The 17769-nt window shown below is 36.2% G+C and overlaps 1 protein-coding gene across 4 annotated transcripts in view; it reads left to right on the forward strand.

Moving 5' to 3' along the window:
* The window catches only part of NUP107 (nucleoporin 107), a 49663-nt gene that overhangs the window by 10427 nt on the left and 21467 nt on the right, over positions 1 to 17769 (forward strand). For all 4 annotated transcript variants that reach the window (XM_077913766.1, XM_077913769.1, XM_077913767.1 and 1 more), the window contains exons 7-12: positions 3162 to 3289; positions 4063 to 4111; positions 8772 to 8843; positions 9410 to 9498; positions 11630 to 11708; positions 13877 to 13990. In XM_077913766.1, the coding sequence (XP_077769892.1) occupies positions 3162 to 3289; positions 4063 to 4111; positions 8772 to 8843; positions 9410 to 9498; positions 11630 to 11708; positions 13877 to 13990 (531 nt within the window). The remainder of the gene's footprint in view (positions 1 to 3161; positions 3290 to 4062; positions 4112 to 8771; positions 8844 to 9409; positions 9499 to 11629; positions 11709 to 13876; positions 13991 to 17769) is intronic.

The raw sequence follows: 17769 nt of genomic DNA on the forward strand, positions 1-17769 counted from the left end.
TTCTTGATCTCAGCTCAGATCTTGATCTCAGGATTGTGAGTTTAAGCCCAGAGTTGGGCTCCATGATGGGTTTGGACCCTACATACAAAAAGAAAAGACAAAACATGTTAATAGGCACCACACCAGAGAAGGCACATAGATGGCAAGTAAGCATATGAAAAAATGTTCAATATCATGTGTCATTATGGAATTACAAATCAAAACAATGAGATGTCACTGTATCCCTATTAGAATGGCAAAAATCCCAAATACTAACAACAACGAATGATGGCAAGGATGTAGAGCAGCAGTAACTCTCGTTCATTGTTGGAGGGAATGCAAAATCGTACAGCCACTTTGGAAGGCAGTTTCTTGCACAATTGAGTATAGTCTTATATGTTTCAACAACATTCATACTCTGGTATTTACCAAAATGAATTAAAAACTTCTGCCCACACAAAAACCAGCATATAGATGTTTATAGCAGCTTTATTCATAATCGCCTAAACTTAGAAACAACCAAGATGTCCTTTAGTAAGTGAATGGATACATTAACTGTGATACATCTAGACAAAATGGAATATTGTTCAATGCTAAAACGAAATGAGCCATCAAGTCATGAAGAGATAAGGATGAACCCTAAATGCACATTTCTAAGCTACAGAAACTAGTTTGAAAAGGCTACATACTCTGAATCCAACTCTCTGACATTCTGGAAGAGGCAAAACTTGGAAAGAGTAAAAAGTTCAGTGGTTGCCTGGGGATGGGGAGAATAAGGATGAAAAATGGAGCAGGGTGGATTTTGGGGGAGAGTGAAAGTGCTCTGTATGAGATTATAATGTGGATGCCTATCATTATCCATTTGTCAAAACCCATAGAATATACAACACCAAGAGTGAACACTTACATAAACTATGGATTTAGGGTGATAATGACAGGTCAGTGTTGGTTCATTGATGGCTGTAACAAATGTACTATTCTGGTGCTGAATATTCATAGTAAGGGGTAAAGTTGTAAGTGGAGAGAGAAAGTCATGGGAACTTAGTACTTTCCATTCAGTTTTGCTGTGAACCTAAAATTGCTTGAGAAAATTGTCTATTTATTTATTTGAGAGAGAGCATGCACCTGTGAGCATGTGCATGCACATAAGCTGGGGAAGGAACACTTGGGGAGGGAGTAGGAAGGGGAAAGAATCTCAAGCAGACTCCAGATGCCCAGTGTGGAGCCTGACTTGGGGCTCGATCTCATTACCCTGAGATCATGACCTGAGCCAAAACCAAGAGTCAGACCCTTAACCAACTGAGCTACTGAGGTACCTGTTAAAAAAAAAAAAGTCTATTTTTTAAAAAGGGGGAACAAGGGGTGACTGACTCAGTCATAAAAGCGTGCAACTCTTGGTCTTGGGATTGTGAGTTCTAGCCCCACATTGAGTGTAGAGATTACTAAAAAAATAAACTTAAAGAAGAAGGACTTCAAATAACTAGTGCATTTAAGAATGATTAAAATAATGATAGCCAATATTTTTTGAGCATTTAATATTGTTTCAATAATCAGTCTCTGAATTGTTGCATTATAAAAGAAGTAGCTTCATTAAATAACAAAAGCAATAATAATCACTTAGTGAATTACTGGAGTTAGGGTTCCAGTAGAAAATTGAATAATGAGAAGTCCAGATAACACTTTTATTAATAAACACTGCCCTTAAGATAAAAGTAACATTTCTTTGTGAACACTTTTTTTTTAGTTTTCTTTTTTTTTTTAATTTATTTTTTATTGGTGTTCAATTTACTAACATACAGAATAACCCCCAGTGCCCGTCACCCATTCACTCCCACCCCCCGCCCTCCTCCCCTTCTACCACCCCTAGTTCGTTTCCCAGAGTTAGCAGTCTTTACGTTCTGTCTCCCTTTCTGATATTTCCCACACATTTCTTCTCCCTTCCCTTATATTCCCTTTCACTATTATTTATATTCCCCAAATGAATGAGAACATATAATGTTTGTCCTTCTCCGACTGACTGTCTTCACTCAGCATAATACCCTCCAGGTGAACACTTTTTAAAAGGAGGGAAACCTGCTGTGATGATAGTGATTCATTTTCTTTCTTTCTTTTTTTTTTTTTTTTTAGTGATTCATTTTCTAAATAAGAGTGATCCTGTTTCCTAGTTCCCGTAAGATAACCTTTGAGAAAAGTTATTTTCTTTTTTTAAAAGGTTTTATTTATTCATGAGACAGGCAGAGGGAGAAGCAAGCTCCATGCAGGGAGCCCAGGATCACACCCTGGGCTGAAGGCAGGCGCCAAACCGCTGAGCTACCCAGGGATCCCCCTGAAAAGTTTTTTTACCCTGGGTCCTTAAACCTTCTGATAAACAATTTTGTGTGTATTTCTGGGGAGAATATCCATACTTTTCATTAGATTTTCACACATGCCTCAACTCGAGAAAGGTTAAGAACTACTGTTTTAGAACAAGGAGGGATTTTGGTTAAGTTTTGGTTAGAAATGACAATGTTTTAGTACCAATCTTTAAAAATTGTTTTTAAGATAGAGTACTTGTGCATGGGATTGGGGTAGGTGAGAGGCGATGGGGCAGAGGGAGAGAGAGAGAGAGAATCCTAAGTAAGCTCCATGTGCAGTATGGAGCCCAACTAGGGGCTAGATCCCAAGACCCCTGAGATTATGACCCAAGTCGAAAATCATGAGTCAGACGCCCAACCAACTGAGTCTACCTGGCACCACTTAGTACCAATCTTAAAAGAGTTTTCTTGATTTGTTGTATAAATTTTTCAAGCATAATTTAATGATACCTTATTTTAAATTTTCTTTGCTATGCTGTTCATGTTATGGTTTTGTCGGGTATATGTTAGATTTAGCTTATCTTCTGGGTGGGTATACAAGAGGGAAAAAAATACGTACCCATGGTTATTGTTGAGTCTGAAATCTAGAGTATGTTAAACTTTTACTTATGTACTCATAAACACACCTTACTTCAACTTAAGGCTATTTCTAGTGGGGATGTTATATTTCGTTCAATTAAAGAAAGGCAATAGATAGGAAAAATTTTTAATCATTAATAAAGTGTATTTATATATGTATATATTTAGTTTTAGCATCATGCAGTTGAAGAATACACAGTTATGACTCAGAATTATAGAAAACCTCTACATTTGTGTTTTTTATGTCAGGTGAACATACTGAGTAAAATAGTGAGCCGGGCAACACCTGGACTTCAGAAGTTCTCAAAAACAGCCAGTATGCTCTGGCTTCTTCAACAGGAGATGGTCACTTGGAGGCTGCTGGCTTCTTTGTATAGGTAAAGTTGTATATGACTCATAAGTGAAATACACACCAGGTTACCAATAGGCAAATTAATTTTTTTTTGGCAAATTAATTTAAAAGGTAAAGTAGATTGTGTTTGGAAATAAGCTCTAACCCCCCCCCCCCAAAAAAAAAAGGAAATAAGCTCTCCTCTTTTTGCTATGTATCATTTGTAATGCCTTGTCATTAGACCATTGTTAGACCATTGTTGGGGGTGAGTTAGAAGGGAAGAGGGAAATACTAGGTTATGAAGCTGGTAGCTCCCCAATATATGTCATAATGTTTTAAGAAAAGTGCTGAAAATTACTGCAATACTTAGGAGAGGATAGATAAGAAAAAGAACAGAAAAACAGACTTTATGTCAAGCGGCAGTTGGAAAGAAGTTAACCACATTTTCCTTCTCTCAGATGCCCAGTAGTTTTGGCTCATTTTGCTTTTTCATTGTGATGAGAAAATCTTGAAAGTGAATCAGATTACTTAATTTTGCAATGTGATAAATTATATTAAAAACTTAGGAGGGGTGTACACTAGTAGGTCGCCATGAAAGACATTTTGCAACTTGTATTTTTAGTAAATAGCAGTTTCATTCAGGTGTCACTATCAGATCCAGAAGGTATTTATTACTTGTACCCTTGTTTTTAAAGAATGATTAAGTTTAATTGGAAACTCATTTGTTTATGCTGGATAGAATGCAAGTTTGTGTAAGTATATAGTTTAAAAAGTGATATATAAATTAAAGATTTTACATTTTGTGTTATTTTTCCTCAGAGACAGAGTACAGTCTGCGTTAGAAGAAGAAAATACATTTGCAGTTACTGTAAGCTCAAGATTAATTTTTTCCTCTATAAAGATTTAAAAATTAAAATGGCTTTTAGTAATAGAATTTTGATTTTGATTTGACCCTCCATCTTGAGTTTCTTCATTTAAAAAATTTTATATGTAAATAAAAGATAACAATCATAAAATAATCAAATACTGATTTATATTATATAGAATAAAAGGTAAAAGTCCTTTTTTATCTCTTACTCTTCAGTCTGTTTGCTACTAGACACTTTTCTGTGCATCCTTACATGTATATACATACCCATAGTTTTTTTAATGTATAGTATGATTTCATTTATACATGATACTGAGTTTCCTTCAATATTTGTTTTCTTTTTCATGTCATTTCATGTAGATTTACCATATTTTTTTCATAGTTTGCCAGAGTATAAATGAACTATAATTTTTTCAGGCATTCTGGTAAGCAACATTAGGTTGTTTCTAATATTTCTGCTATAGCAATCAGTAATGCAATGAACATTCTTTGTATGTATGTATTTGTTTGTTTGTTTATTTATTAAGATTTTACTTATTTATTCATGAGGGACACAGAGAAGGGGCGGGGAAGAGGCAGGCAGAGAAACAGGCAGAGGGAGAAGCAGGCTCCATGCAGGGAGCCCAATGTGGGACTCAATCCCGGGTCCACAGGATCATGCCCTGGGCTGAAGGTAGCGCTAAACTGCTGAGCCACCCGGGCTGCCCCATTCTTTGTATTTATATATTCCAGTATTTCCTGCACTTCTGGAAGTGAAATTGTTGAGTCAGAGTTTGATACTGTCACATGCCTTCCCAAAGGAATATACTGATGGGTGAAAATGTTTAATACCAATCATTTGATGTTGCCCATTGGAAGGAAGGTGTGTCACTTCAGCATGGATATCACTGATCATTAGCAAAGTGGAGTGTTCTTCATTCTTAAGCAATAATATTCCTTTTTTTTTTTTTTAAATGTTTATTTATTTATGATAGTCCCAGAGAGAGAGAGAGAGAGAGAGGCAGAGACACAGGCAGAGGGAGAAGCAAGCAATAATATTCCTAATCAAATTCTATATTCATATCCTTTGCTTATTTTCCAATTATTATTTTCTCTTACCTAAGTTAAAGATATTCTGTTACTTGTCTTCCAGCTTTATTAAAGGGGTGTTTGTCAAGTAGACATTTCCATTTTTATGTGCTCACATCCTTCAAATTTTTTTTTTTAAAGAAATGAGCTTTTATTTTTTTTTATTTATGATAGTCACACAGAGAGAGAGAGAGAGAGAGAGGCAGAGACACAGGCAGAGGGAGAAGCAGGCTCCATGCACCGGGAGCCCGACGTGGGATTCGATCCCGGGTCTCCAGGATCACGCCCTGGGCCAAAGGCAGGCGCCAAACCGCTGCGCCACCCAGGGATCCCAAGTTTTTTTTTTTTTTTTTTTAAGATTTTATTTATTTATTCATGAGAGACACAGAGAGAGAGAGAGGCAGAGACACAGACAGAGGGAGAAGCAGGCTCCACCCAGGGAGCCTGACATGGGACTCTATCCTGGGTCTCCAGGGTCAGGTCCTGGCCTGGAGGTGGCGCTAAACCGCTGAGCCACCCGGGTTGCCTGGCATCTTTCAAGTTTTCCTTTGTCATTCATTATCTTGTGTCTTGTTAAGGAAGGCCTCTCCTATCTATAAATATTCTCCAATGTTTTCTTCTGAACCCAAATCTTATTTTCTACATAATAAGCTCTCGGGATTCACCTGGAGTAAGGTTTGTCTCTGAAGTAAGAAAGAGACTTAACTTTTTCCAAATGAATATCCGTTTAGTCCAACACCACTTATCAAACAAATATGTTTATCATATTTACACATAGGTCTTTTTTCTTTTATTAATTGATTCATTTGAAAACCAGTATTAGACAACTTGAGTCTTTAAATTCAGAAGTTTTGCTGTTTGGTAAAGTAAGTCTTCCTCCTCATTTAAAAATACATTTTTGCACATTTTTTTCCAGCTGAACATTACAATATTCATTTTTATTTTTAAGTCTTATTGGGATATTTATTGAAGTAGTATTGAATTTGTAAATTTGAGGAGATAATGACCTCTTTACATGTTGAATCTTTCTGTTTACGATCATAGTGTATCTCCATTTACTTGGATCTTTTATAGTTTATATAAATCTGTACTCTATTAAAAGTCTATATAAATCTTACTGTGAATGGATCCTCTTTCGTATTACATTTTCTAATTAGTTATTACTGTCAAATAGAAGATTAATGATTTATTTGTAGAGCTCATAATTAGCCATTTTTCTCTGAACTCTTACTAGCTCCAGTTGGTTTTTTCATTTGAATTTATCGGGTTTTCTATGTTGGCAGTAATCGTCCACGCATAGTAAGTTTCCTTTAGTCCTTCTAATCTCTTATTTCTTTAACTTGCCTTATAACATTGACTAGGAGCACCTGTATAGCATTGATGAATTGTATTAGTAATATCAGGCATTCTTCCTGACTTTTGATAAGAATGTTTTTGTTTCAGATTAGGGTTTGCTTTGGGATGGGTAATGAATGCAATCAGAGTGTTTTTGCTTCCATGAATATCTGCTTTAATTTATTAATGTAATGGTTTGCATTTTCCTAATGTTGAATTATCTTCAAGTAGGATAAACTGTCATGATATATTCCTAAATATACTGCTAAATTTTATTAGCTAATACTTTATTGAGAACTTTTGCAAATGTATTTTCTTTTTTTTTTTTTTAAGATTTATTTATTTATTTATGATAGACATAGAGAGAGAGGGAGAGAGGCAGAGACACAGGAGGAGGGAGAAGCAGGCTCCATGCCGGGAGCCTGATGTGGGACTCGATCCTGGGACTCCAGGATCACGCCCTGGGCCAAAGGCAGGCGCCAAACTGCTGAGCCACCCAGGGATCCCCTGTATTTTCTTTTTATGTGACTTATTCCCATTCAGTTTTGGTGTCTGAATTATGTTAGCTCTCTGGAACAAGATCATAAATCTCCCATTATTTATTTTTTACTCTGTTGGAAGAACATAGAAACTGCTTGTTCTTTAAGGACTTGGTAAAAATATGCCTTTAAAATTATAAGGACCAGGTAGTCTTTTAAGGTTTAATTGCTTTTTATTTTCTGATTACAAAAGTAATTCATGTTTAAAGCAACTATAAATCAAAAAAGGAGAAAATACACATTTTTATAGTAAATGATTTCAACTATACATGTCTGTTAATCTCCTTTCACCAAAACTATGTTTACTATCTTTTCAATATTTTAATTTATTCTACAAACACTGTATATTCCAATCAAGTGACATGTACATGGTGGGAGATTATCATATATTTGGTTAATTATTGAACTTACTAGTTTTAATAGTTGTCTTGATTTATTTTCCTATCTATAAATAGTGATGACTTTGGCTTTTTTTTTTTTTTTTTAAGATTTTTATTTATTTATTCATAAGAGACAGAGAGAGAGAGAGGCAGAGACACAGGCCAAGGGAGAAGCAGACTCCATGCAGGGAGCCTGACGTGGGACTCGATCCCGGGTCTCCAGGGTCACGTCCTAGGCTGAAGGCAGCACTAAACTACTGAGCCACCCAGGCTGCCCATGGCTTTTCCCCCCATACTTATTAGTATTTAGTTCTTTTTCTGGTTTTATATATTAGCTAGAACTTTGAAAGTAAAGTTGAATAATTTCAAGAATTCTTTTCATCTCGATTTTTAAAAGATTTTTATTTTTTAAATTTGTTTTAAAGTTTTTATTTACTAGAGAGAGTGTGTGTGAGTGAGAGTGAGGGGCAGAGGAAGAGGAAGAGGGTGAGGGACAAGCTGAGCAGGGACCCTCAGATCATGACCTGAGCTGAAGTCAGATGCCTAACCAACTGAGCCACCCAGGTGCCCTTGTCTTCTGGATTTTCAAGGAATGTCTCTCTACAATAACTTTTGCTATAGGTCTCAACTAGATAGTCTATTATGTTAGCAAAATATTCTTCTATTTCTAATTTATGAAGATATTTTTATCAAGTGACATTTTGGCATCAAGATGTTCATGTTGCTTTTTCCTTTAACCCACAAATAAGATGGATTAATTAATAGATTTGACCCGTACTTCTACTAGTCACAATATCTTACCTTTTGATATGCTGCTTAATATTACTTGCTAATATTTATATGAAGTTGCATTTTAAAGTCAGTCTTAAGATCCTTGCATTGTTAAGTTTTATTACCTATCAATTTCTGTGTAGGTTGATAAAGAATTTGACATTTTAATTAATTAATTAATTAATTAATTAATTTGAGTTTAAAGTTTTTAAATGTTCACTTTCTGATATGTCACATGACTATATGCTGCCCTTTATTAAGATTTTTTTGTTTGTTTCATTTTGTTCTGCATTTTATTTTTCCATACAACAACATCTCTGGGGAAGTAAGCTTTTAAAATTCCAAGTGTAGCCAGATAATTATCAGGTAAAAGCAGCTGCAAGTTGATCTAGTTTGAAATTTACTTACGAAAATTTTTCAAACATGAATATACAGATTTATCATATGGTTAAATGTTTATGGGTAATTAAATATAATTATGTCAGATTCACTTTTCCATTTGTATTAAAATAATATTCTTAGAGCATCTTTTTTTTTCTTTCCTTTCTTCAAATAATTTTTTAATAGGCTCTTAATGCCAGTGAGAAAATGGTGGTGGAAGCATTATTTCAGAGAGATTCACTTGTCCGACAAAGTCAGGTACGACTAGAATTTTGAATTTTTTTTTTTAAGATTTTATTTATTTATTCATGAGATTATTCATGAGAGACACAGAGAGGCAGAGACACAGGCCAAGGGAGAAGCAGGCTCCCTGTAGGGAGCCTGATGTGGGACTTGATCTCAGATCCCGGGATCACACCCTGGGCCAAAGGCAGACTCTCAACTGCTGAGCCACCCAGGCATCTTGAAATATTTTTTTATGAAACATGGAGAAAAGGTAGATGACATAACAAGAACTGAAACTTTTTAAACTTAAAACATTAAGATCTTTTTGATCTTTTTACATAATAAATAAAAGGCATGAAGAACCTTGTTCTTCAGTTTTTGAATAATAGCCCTATTATTTCTAGCCTTTTAAGAACTGTATTATTCCTATAGAAAATTTCATTCTATGTCTTAAAAGTAAAAAGTGGTTGGAAAAATTGTTGGTATTTTTTTAAGTAGAAACCTTTTTTGAATTAAGGATAGAAATACCACTTCAAATAAAACACTAACAGATATTATAGTTAACACTCTTTTTTTCTTTTTTTTTTTTTTTTTCCTAGCTGGTGGTGGATTGGCTAGAGAGCATTGCCAAAGATGAGATTGGAGATTTTTCTGATAATATTGAGTTTTATGCAAAATCCGTATATTGGTAAGTTACTAAACATTTATTCTTTTGGTTTTTTTTTAAGATTTTATTTATTCACGAGAGACACACAGAAAGAGAGAGAGACAGAGACACAGGCAGAGGGAGAAGCAGGCTCCATGCAGGGAGCCCGACAAGGGACTCCATCCCAGGTCTCCAGGATCACACCCTGGGCTGAAGGTGGTGCTAAACCGCTGAACCACCCAGGCTGCCTTAAACATTTATTCTTGAAGTCACTCAACATTGGTTTTGTTTATTTATCTTTCAATAAATAGTTCTTACTAGTAAGCTTATTCAGTCTGTCAGCAAAACAGATAAAAACCCTGCATTTATGGTGTTATAATTGTTTAAGAGACTTAGACCACAAATAAATATTTAGCCTCTTGGGTAATTAAAGCTTTGAAAAAAAGGATAGAGGATAGAAGATGACAGTGGGTCCAACTTTAAAATAGAAAAGGTAATCAGGGCAGGCCTCTCTAAGGAAGTAATAGGTAATGAATGAAAGCAGGCAAAGCATGCAAAAATCGGGGACAAGTGTTCTAGGCAGGAACAGAAACTGCAAAGATCCTGAAAATGTGAAGTATTTACATAAGGAGGCCAGTGTGAACACAGCAAAGTATGGTAGAAAATGAGTTTGAAGAGAGTCAAATCCTATAGGACTTTTATAGGCAGGCCAGGGTAAGGCTGTGGGATTTTATTCTAAATGTGATGGAAAACCTTAAGAATTAATGACATGGTCTGATTTGTGTTTTTCAAACAATTACCTGGCTATATTTTCTTAGTAATTGTAATTCAGTCACCAAGAAGATACTTTAGCTGTGTTTCCAGCTACTTGTGATTGTTTAAAAAAAGACTTTGGCCACTACTTCCTGTAGTACTTTCAAATTAATTTAGGACCTTGAAACCAAAAAGTATCCTTAGGTTAAAGGGACAATTTATTTCAAGATTTGAAGAAAAAGTTCAGATAGTGCTTTAATCCAGTAACATTATGTCTGTACAAAGTCTGCAAGTTCATTATTAGATCTTTTCTCTGCTTAATTAGGAAATTAGAGCTATTCAGTGTTTGTTAAAAATGAACTCTTGAGTAATTGTAATTTTTCTGGGGAAAAAAATTTTCATTAAAAATTTAGAAATTAAAAAAAATAAATAAATAAAAATAAAAAATAAAATAAAAAAAAAATAAAAATTTAGAAATTTGGGCAGCCCGGGTGGCTCAGCGGTTTAGTGCCGCCTTTGGCCTGGGGGGTGATCCTAGAGACCCGGGATCGAGTCCCATGTTGGGCTCCCTGCATGGAGCCTGCTTCTCCCTCTGCCTGTGTCTCTGCCTCTTTCTCTGTGTGTGTGTGTGTGTGTCTCATGAATAAATGAATAAAATCTTTAAAAAAAAATTCAGAAATTTAAATTAAAATCCCTAGTTAATTAAGGTTTGACCATTTTTAATGGTCAGTCTCCTTTTCTTACTGATCAGTGGAACGGAATATAGAACCCAGAAACTGACACACACTTAGATGGTCAGTTGTATTCAATAAAGGTGTTAAAGCAATCAATGGCAGAATGAATGTCTTTTTAACAAACTATGCAGAAAAAACTAGACATCTATGCAAAAAAAGGGTCAACCTTGACACCTCCCTCACACCATACCAAGCATTTAATTCAGGATGAATCACAAAAGCTAAAACCACAGACCTTTTAGAGGAGAACATGGGAGGACATCTTTGTGTTTGCGGATAGGCAAGAATTTCTTAGGTCGTAGGAAGCAGTAATCAGGGAAGATGGATTGGACTTCATCAAAATGAAAAACTTCATTAAGAAAATGAAAGAGGACAAGCCACTCACTGGAAGAAAGATGTAAGATTGTAGCTGATAGAGAACTACTGCTCAATAATAAAAAGATAATGCGGTAAGAAAAGGACAAAGATTTGAACAGATACCTCACAAAAGCAGATAGATGAATGACCAATAGACATTAAGCATGTCCAGCATTGTTAGTCATCTGAGCTAAAATACCTCTTTCTATTTAGCATTTTTGCATGTTTTTCTGAGTTTGTCCTCTGTTTTTCTTGCTTTGACTGATTTTACTTTTTTAATAGACCTATTAAAATAACCCCTGTAAAAAATTTTGTACTTTTTCTTGCAGGGAAAATACTCTGCATACCCTGAAACAGCGGCAGCTACCTTCTTACATAGGAAGTGTCCGTCCCCTTGTCACTGAATTAGTAAGTTTCTTTGAAATGAAAGTTGTCTTCGAGGTTCCATGATTGTTTTTTAAAGGCTGAGAATTTTTCTTCCTGTGGATTCTTGTTTTGGTTTCCCAAAGGTCTGCATATACTGTTTAAAACTACTTAGTTGTCTTTTGATTTTGATGGAATATGTTTGAACATATCTATGGCGCATGAATTATAAATAGTAAAAGATGGTAGAGAAAGAGATTTGCCAGCTTTATTTTTTTTTTTTTTAAAGATTTTATTTATTTATTCATGATAGTCACAGAGAGAGAGAGAGAGAGGCTCAGAGACACAGGCAGAGGGAGAAGCAGGCTCCGTGCACCGGGAGCCCGACTTGGGATTCGATCCCGGGTCTCCAGGATCACGCCCTGGGCCAAAGGCAGGCGCCAAACCGCTGCGCCACCCAGGGATCCCGAGATTTGCCAGCTTTAAAAACTAATATTGGTCTTACAGTAAGGTTTGACTTTAGCTGTAAGGTAATGACTTATGAAAGTTCTTGTATCTAAAAAGCAGAGGGCAGCCCCGGTGGCGCAGCGGTTTGGCGCCGCCTGTAGCCCAGGGCGTGATCCTGGAGACCCGGGATCGAGTCCCACATCAGGCTCTCTGCGTGGAGCCTGCTTCTCCCTCTGCCTGTGTCTCTGCCTCTCCCTCTCTCTCTCTCTCTCTTTCTCTCTCATGAATAAATAAATAAAATCTTTAAAAATAAAAAAATAAAAAATAAAAAAAATAAAAAGCAGAGAGAAAAACTTCAAATTAGCTTGAGGTTAGAAAGGTCATTCTAGAATTTGAGTAATAGGAATAATAGTAGATATGAAAAGAGCAGGAGTCTAATTCTTGTAGAAATAAAGAAATAGAGCTTTGTGACAGATGGAGACATGTGAACTAAATGTTTATTATGAAAAGTGGGAGAAATAAGTAACAATTGGGAAAATTGATAGAATTCCATTGGGTAACAAAAGTGGTCTTGATGAAAACTGTTTGGAAACTACTAGAAGATCTTGAAATAAATTCTAGCTAAATTACCTTGCAGCAAGCAACTAAAAATCATTTAAACATCTGAAAAAATTCCTTTAACATCATTAAAAATCATTTAACATCTGAAAGTGATGATTTCCTTCTTGCCAGAAAGAGAATATGTTCCAAAACTGAATGATTGCATCTGTCTGCAAAAAATTTGTGAAAGAGTTATTTTACCTATTACATACCTTATTTTCTGAATTGATACTCATATTAGCATATACTTAGTAACATTTCAAATAAGAGTCACATTAAAATTAAATTAAACTTCACTTAAAATTTACCATGAATATCATGTGTGCTATTTGTTGGAAAAATAAGGACAATATGTTATCCCAATTGTTTAAAGGCACATTTTTTTCTGTCTATTAAAGAGTAGGTGGGAATAACTGTTTTAGGTGGATTTTATTTATTAGAAATTTGTTCTTAAAATTTTTTTTTATTGGACACCTGTGTGTTTTCTATGGCCTTTGTTTTATAATGAGCTCTCTCCTCATATGTCTCAAAAAGTACCAGCTAAGCATTTTCAAGTCACAGAACATATTGTCGACTCTTCCTTTAGTTTTCCTCTGTACTCATTCTCCATCTAGGCCTGGTTCTGGTTAGAATGAACTTGGTTGTGTAGTTGCTACAATAGGGTATGTTATGTCAGCTTGAATGATGAGCGGTGTTTTTAGAATTACCTGGTGAGGCTGCCATAGTGCTGTTACTGCCTTGCCTGACCTAGGCATGTACCTCTGCAGGGCGACAGAGTGTTTTGAATGGGCAGCAGACAGTTGTGTGGGTATCTGGAACACTTGTGATACTTTCACTCCCTTTGTTAACTTAATAGTAACTAAATCTATTTCAGTATATAAACTCAGGAGATTTATCATTTCTTGATGTTTATTTTATTTTTAAAGACTTTATTTATTTATTCATAGAGACAGAGAGAGAGAGAGAGGCAGAGACACAAGCAGAGAGAGAAGCAGGCTCCATGCAAAGAGCCTGACGTGGAACTCGATCCAGGGTCTCCAGGATCATGCCCTGGGCTGCAGGCGGCGCTAAACCACTGTGCCACTGGGGCTGCCCTCTTGGTGATGTTTAAAATGTATGTGGGTACAAAGAATTTGTCATTAATGATTTTTTTTTTTTTTTGGTAGGACCCTGATGCTCCTATTAGACAGAAAATGCCCCTTGATGATCTGGATAGAGAAGATGAAGTCAGATTACTCAAGTATCTTTTCACTTTAATCCGTGCTGGAATGACAGAAGAGGTAAGTCATCTATCCCTGCTTCTTCAAAGTCAAGGACTCACTAAGTTGGAAGGAATCTTTGTGACCACCATCTGTCTCCTCAATGCAGTAATCTCTTCCACCCTATTTCTGGATCTGCTTCCTGTTTGAACATTTCCAGTGATAAATACATTGCCTCAGAAAACAATACATTCTTGTTTGTGTAACTCTAATAGAAAATTCTTTTTAAAAAGTCAGACTTCGGGCACCCCAGGTGGCTTAGCGGTTTAGTGCCGCCTTCGGCCCAGGGTGTGATCCTGGACATCCAGGATCGAGTCCCATGTCAGGTTTCCTGCGTGGAGTCTGCTTCTCCCTCTGCCTGTGTCTCTGCCTCTCTCTTTGTGTGTCTCTCATGAATGAATAAATAAAATCTTTAAAAAATAAAAAAAATAAAAAATAAAAAGTCAGACTTTGCCCTCTGTATTGTATGTACTGCATACCCTAGGCATATCCCCATTATTTTAAGTTCTGATTTTTAAGAGTTGAGAATGAGTCTGATCCTAATTGCTCTTCTAGGTGACAATATTTACCCTTGAATGGTCCTCAGACTTCTTTCAATCTCACTTTTTAAAGTCTATTTTGTGATAGGTGAGGTCTTATATACAGAATGTTAAGTATTGGGACACCTGAGTGGTTCAGGGGTTGAGCGTCTGCTTGTGGCTCAGGGCATGATCCTGGAGTCCCAGGATCGAGTCCCACATCAGGCTCCCTGTGAGGAGCCTCCTACTCCCTCTGCCTATGTCTCTGCCTCTCTCTGTGTCTCTCATGAATAAATAAATAAATAATATCTTTAAAAAATGCCCCAGAATTCTTTAAAGGAAAAAAAAAGTTAAGTATCTAATTAAACAGCTTACCTGGAGGACTTTGCTGACTCTTGAGGTGAGGCAGTCTGACGCCTAGGAGCTTCAAGCTTAGAGTAATAGGTGGTACCTGTTTTGCAGTCTTCTTGGTGATGTTCTTTAGTTGGATATATGTTAGTTCAAACTGTTGTGATTTCTTATGGTAGTAAGTCTTGAATTATTAAGCATTCTTATTTATCAGTTAAGAAAAGAAGTGGTTATTACATACCCGTTTACTCAGAAAATATTTACGTTCCAGCCACTCTACCTGGTGATGTGGAGAGTAACTAGGAATCACAGTGGCAATTAAGGATGTATTTTTAAAAAAACAAAACAGGCGCCTAGGTGGGTGGCTCAGTTGGTTAAGTGTCTGCTCTTGGCTTAGGTCCTGGTATCAGGGGTCCTGGGATTGAGCCTTGCATTGGACTTCTTTCTGCTCAGCGGGGAGCCTGCTTCTCCTTCTGTCCCTCCCCTTGCTCATGCTCACTGTCTGTCTCTCAAATGAATAAATAAAATCTTAAACAAAACAAACCCAGAGAACAAAAATGTCACATTACTGAAAACCTGAAAAACAAAAACTATCAAGTCCCGCTATCTCTACATAACCACAGATAGAGGTGGGATTTTGTTTGTTTTTACTTATAGCAGTCTTTTTTTCCTGCCTCTGTTATTCCCTTAGAGGTAGCATGGGCTTCATTAAAGTCCATGTTTTCCATCATTTCTATTTACAGGCAAACAATAATACAGTCCTGAAACCTAGAGAGCTTGGGTGACTTCCAAGGTCATAGGATTAGTGAAATAATCAAGGCTGGAATGCAAGGCTCTGATCCTAATTCAGTGCCTATTCTGTTACAGTGTGGTCTCTCTGGCTCTACCACTCACTGGCTGTGTGTCCATGAGTAAGCTAGTCACCTTTGTACCGCTATTTGGGAATAGATGATAATCTATTGATTGGTCACATAATGAACACCTCTCTCTTGGGGTTCATATGAGGATCAAGGGAGTTAATTCATTTGAAGTACCTAGCACAGTGTCTTGCTCATAGTAAATATTTAATAAATGAGAACTCTCATTATTAACATTTTCATGTTACATATGGTAATAGAGTCTCAAAAAGACAAGAGAACAAGATTTTTTTTTCTTTTTCTTTTTTCATTTTACTTTTTGACCGTCTTCATCCATTTCTTTTAACCCCCACCTCTGGCAACCACCAATCTGTTCTCTGTATTCATGAGCTTGTTTTGTTGTTTACTTTTTTAATTCCACATATAATAAGAGAGGTTACATGATATTTCTTTTTTTTTTTTTTTTAAAAGGATGATCCTTTCTTTTTTTTTTTTTTTATTTTATTTATGATAGTCGCACAGAGAGAGAGAGAGAAGCAGAGACATAGGCAGAGGGAGAAGCAGGCTCCATGCACCGGGAGCCTGACGTGGGATTCGATCCCGGGTCTCCAGGATCGCGCCCTGGGCCAAAGGCAGGCGCCAAACCGCTGCGCCACCCAGGGATCCCTGATATTTCTTAGTCTGACTTATTTCACTTAGCATAATGTCCTCTAGATCCATCCATGTTGGTTCAAATGTTAAGATTTCATTCTTTGGCAAAATAATATTCCATTGTATATCTATATACCAAATTTTTTGTCCATTTATCTGTCAGTGAACACTTAAGGTTGTTTCCATATCTTAGCTATTGTAAATAATGCTGCAGTGAACATGAGAGTGTGTATGTATTTTCAAGTTACTGTTTTTGTTTTCTTCAGATAAATACCCAGAAGTGGAATTACTGGATCATTTGGTTTTTCTAATTTTAATTTTTTGAGGAACTGCCTTATTCTTTTCCACAGAGGCTCACCCAGTTTACATTTACCAGCAATGGGCAAGGGTTCCCTTTTTTCCACACCCTTGCCAATGCTTGTTATTTATTATCTTTTGATAAGACTTTTCTTTTGTACCTTTTTGAACGTAATCATAATCATAGTATATATAATACATTGAAGTTTTTTTTTTTTAACAACTTTACTGGGATATAATTCACCTACCATGTAATTCATCCTTTATATTTTATTTAACAAGTCAGTAGTTTTGGTACATTGCATTATTTTTTTACACTGTGGTAAAATATATATAACACAATTTGTCATTTTAACCATTTTTTAGTGTTAAAAAATAGTGTACATTTAGTGTACATTTCAGTGACATTAATCGCATTTACAATTTTATGAAACCATCACTACCATCTGTTTCCAAAGCCTTTGCATCAACCCAAACAGAAACTCTGTGACCATTATGTAGTAACTCCCCATTTCTGCCTCTCTCAGCCCTGGTAACATTTTTTTTTTTTTTTTTAAGATTTTATTTATCTATTTATGAGAGACACAGGCAGCGGGAGAAGCAGGCTCCATGCAGGAGACCTGATGTGGGACTCGATCCCAGGACTCTAGGACCAGGCCCTGGGCTGAAGGCGGTGCTAAACCGCTGAGCCACCCGGGCTGCCCTCAGCCCTGGTAACTTCTGATCGACTTTCTGTCTCTATGAATTTGCCTGTTGTAGCTATTTCATATGAGTGGAATCATGCAATATTTGTCTTTTGTATCTGATTTATTTTGCTTAGGAAAATGTTTTCAAGATTCTATGTATAGTTTTTACCCTTCCCTTTTTAAATAGCATATCAACAAATTTTTCCATGTTACTATATAGCTTTAAAAATTTTTAATGGTCACAAATCCAGAATGATGTTGGGGTCGGATATTCTTTAACTGGTTATATTAATTGGGTTCTCTAGATTCAAATGATAGAAACCCAACTCAGGTTATTTACGAGGAAGGAATTGATTGGCTTATGAAACAGGAAGTATAGAAAGTTATTTTTTGGTTTTACACAGGATCCAGAGACTCAAAAGATGTCATTAGGATACCGTCTC

Source organism: Canis aureus, chromosome 11 (genome assembly GCF_053574225.1).
Source record: "Canis aureus isolate CA01 chromosome 11, VMU_Caureus_v.1.0, whole genome shotgun sequence".
Classification (NCBI taxonomy): domain Eukaryota; kingdom Metazoa; phylum Chordata; class Mammalia; order Carnivora; family Canidae; genus Canis; species Canis aureus.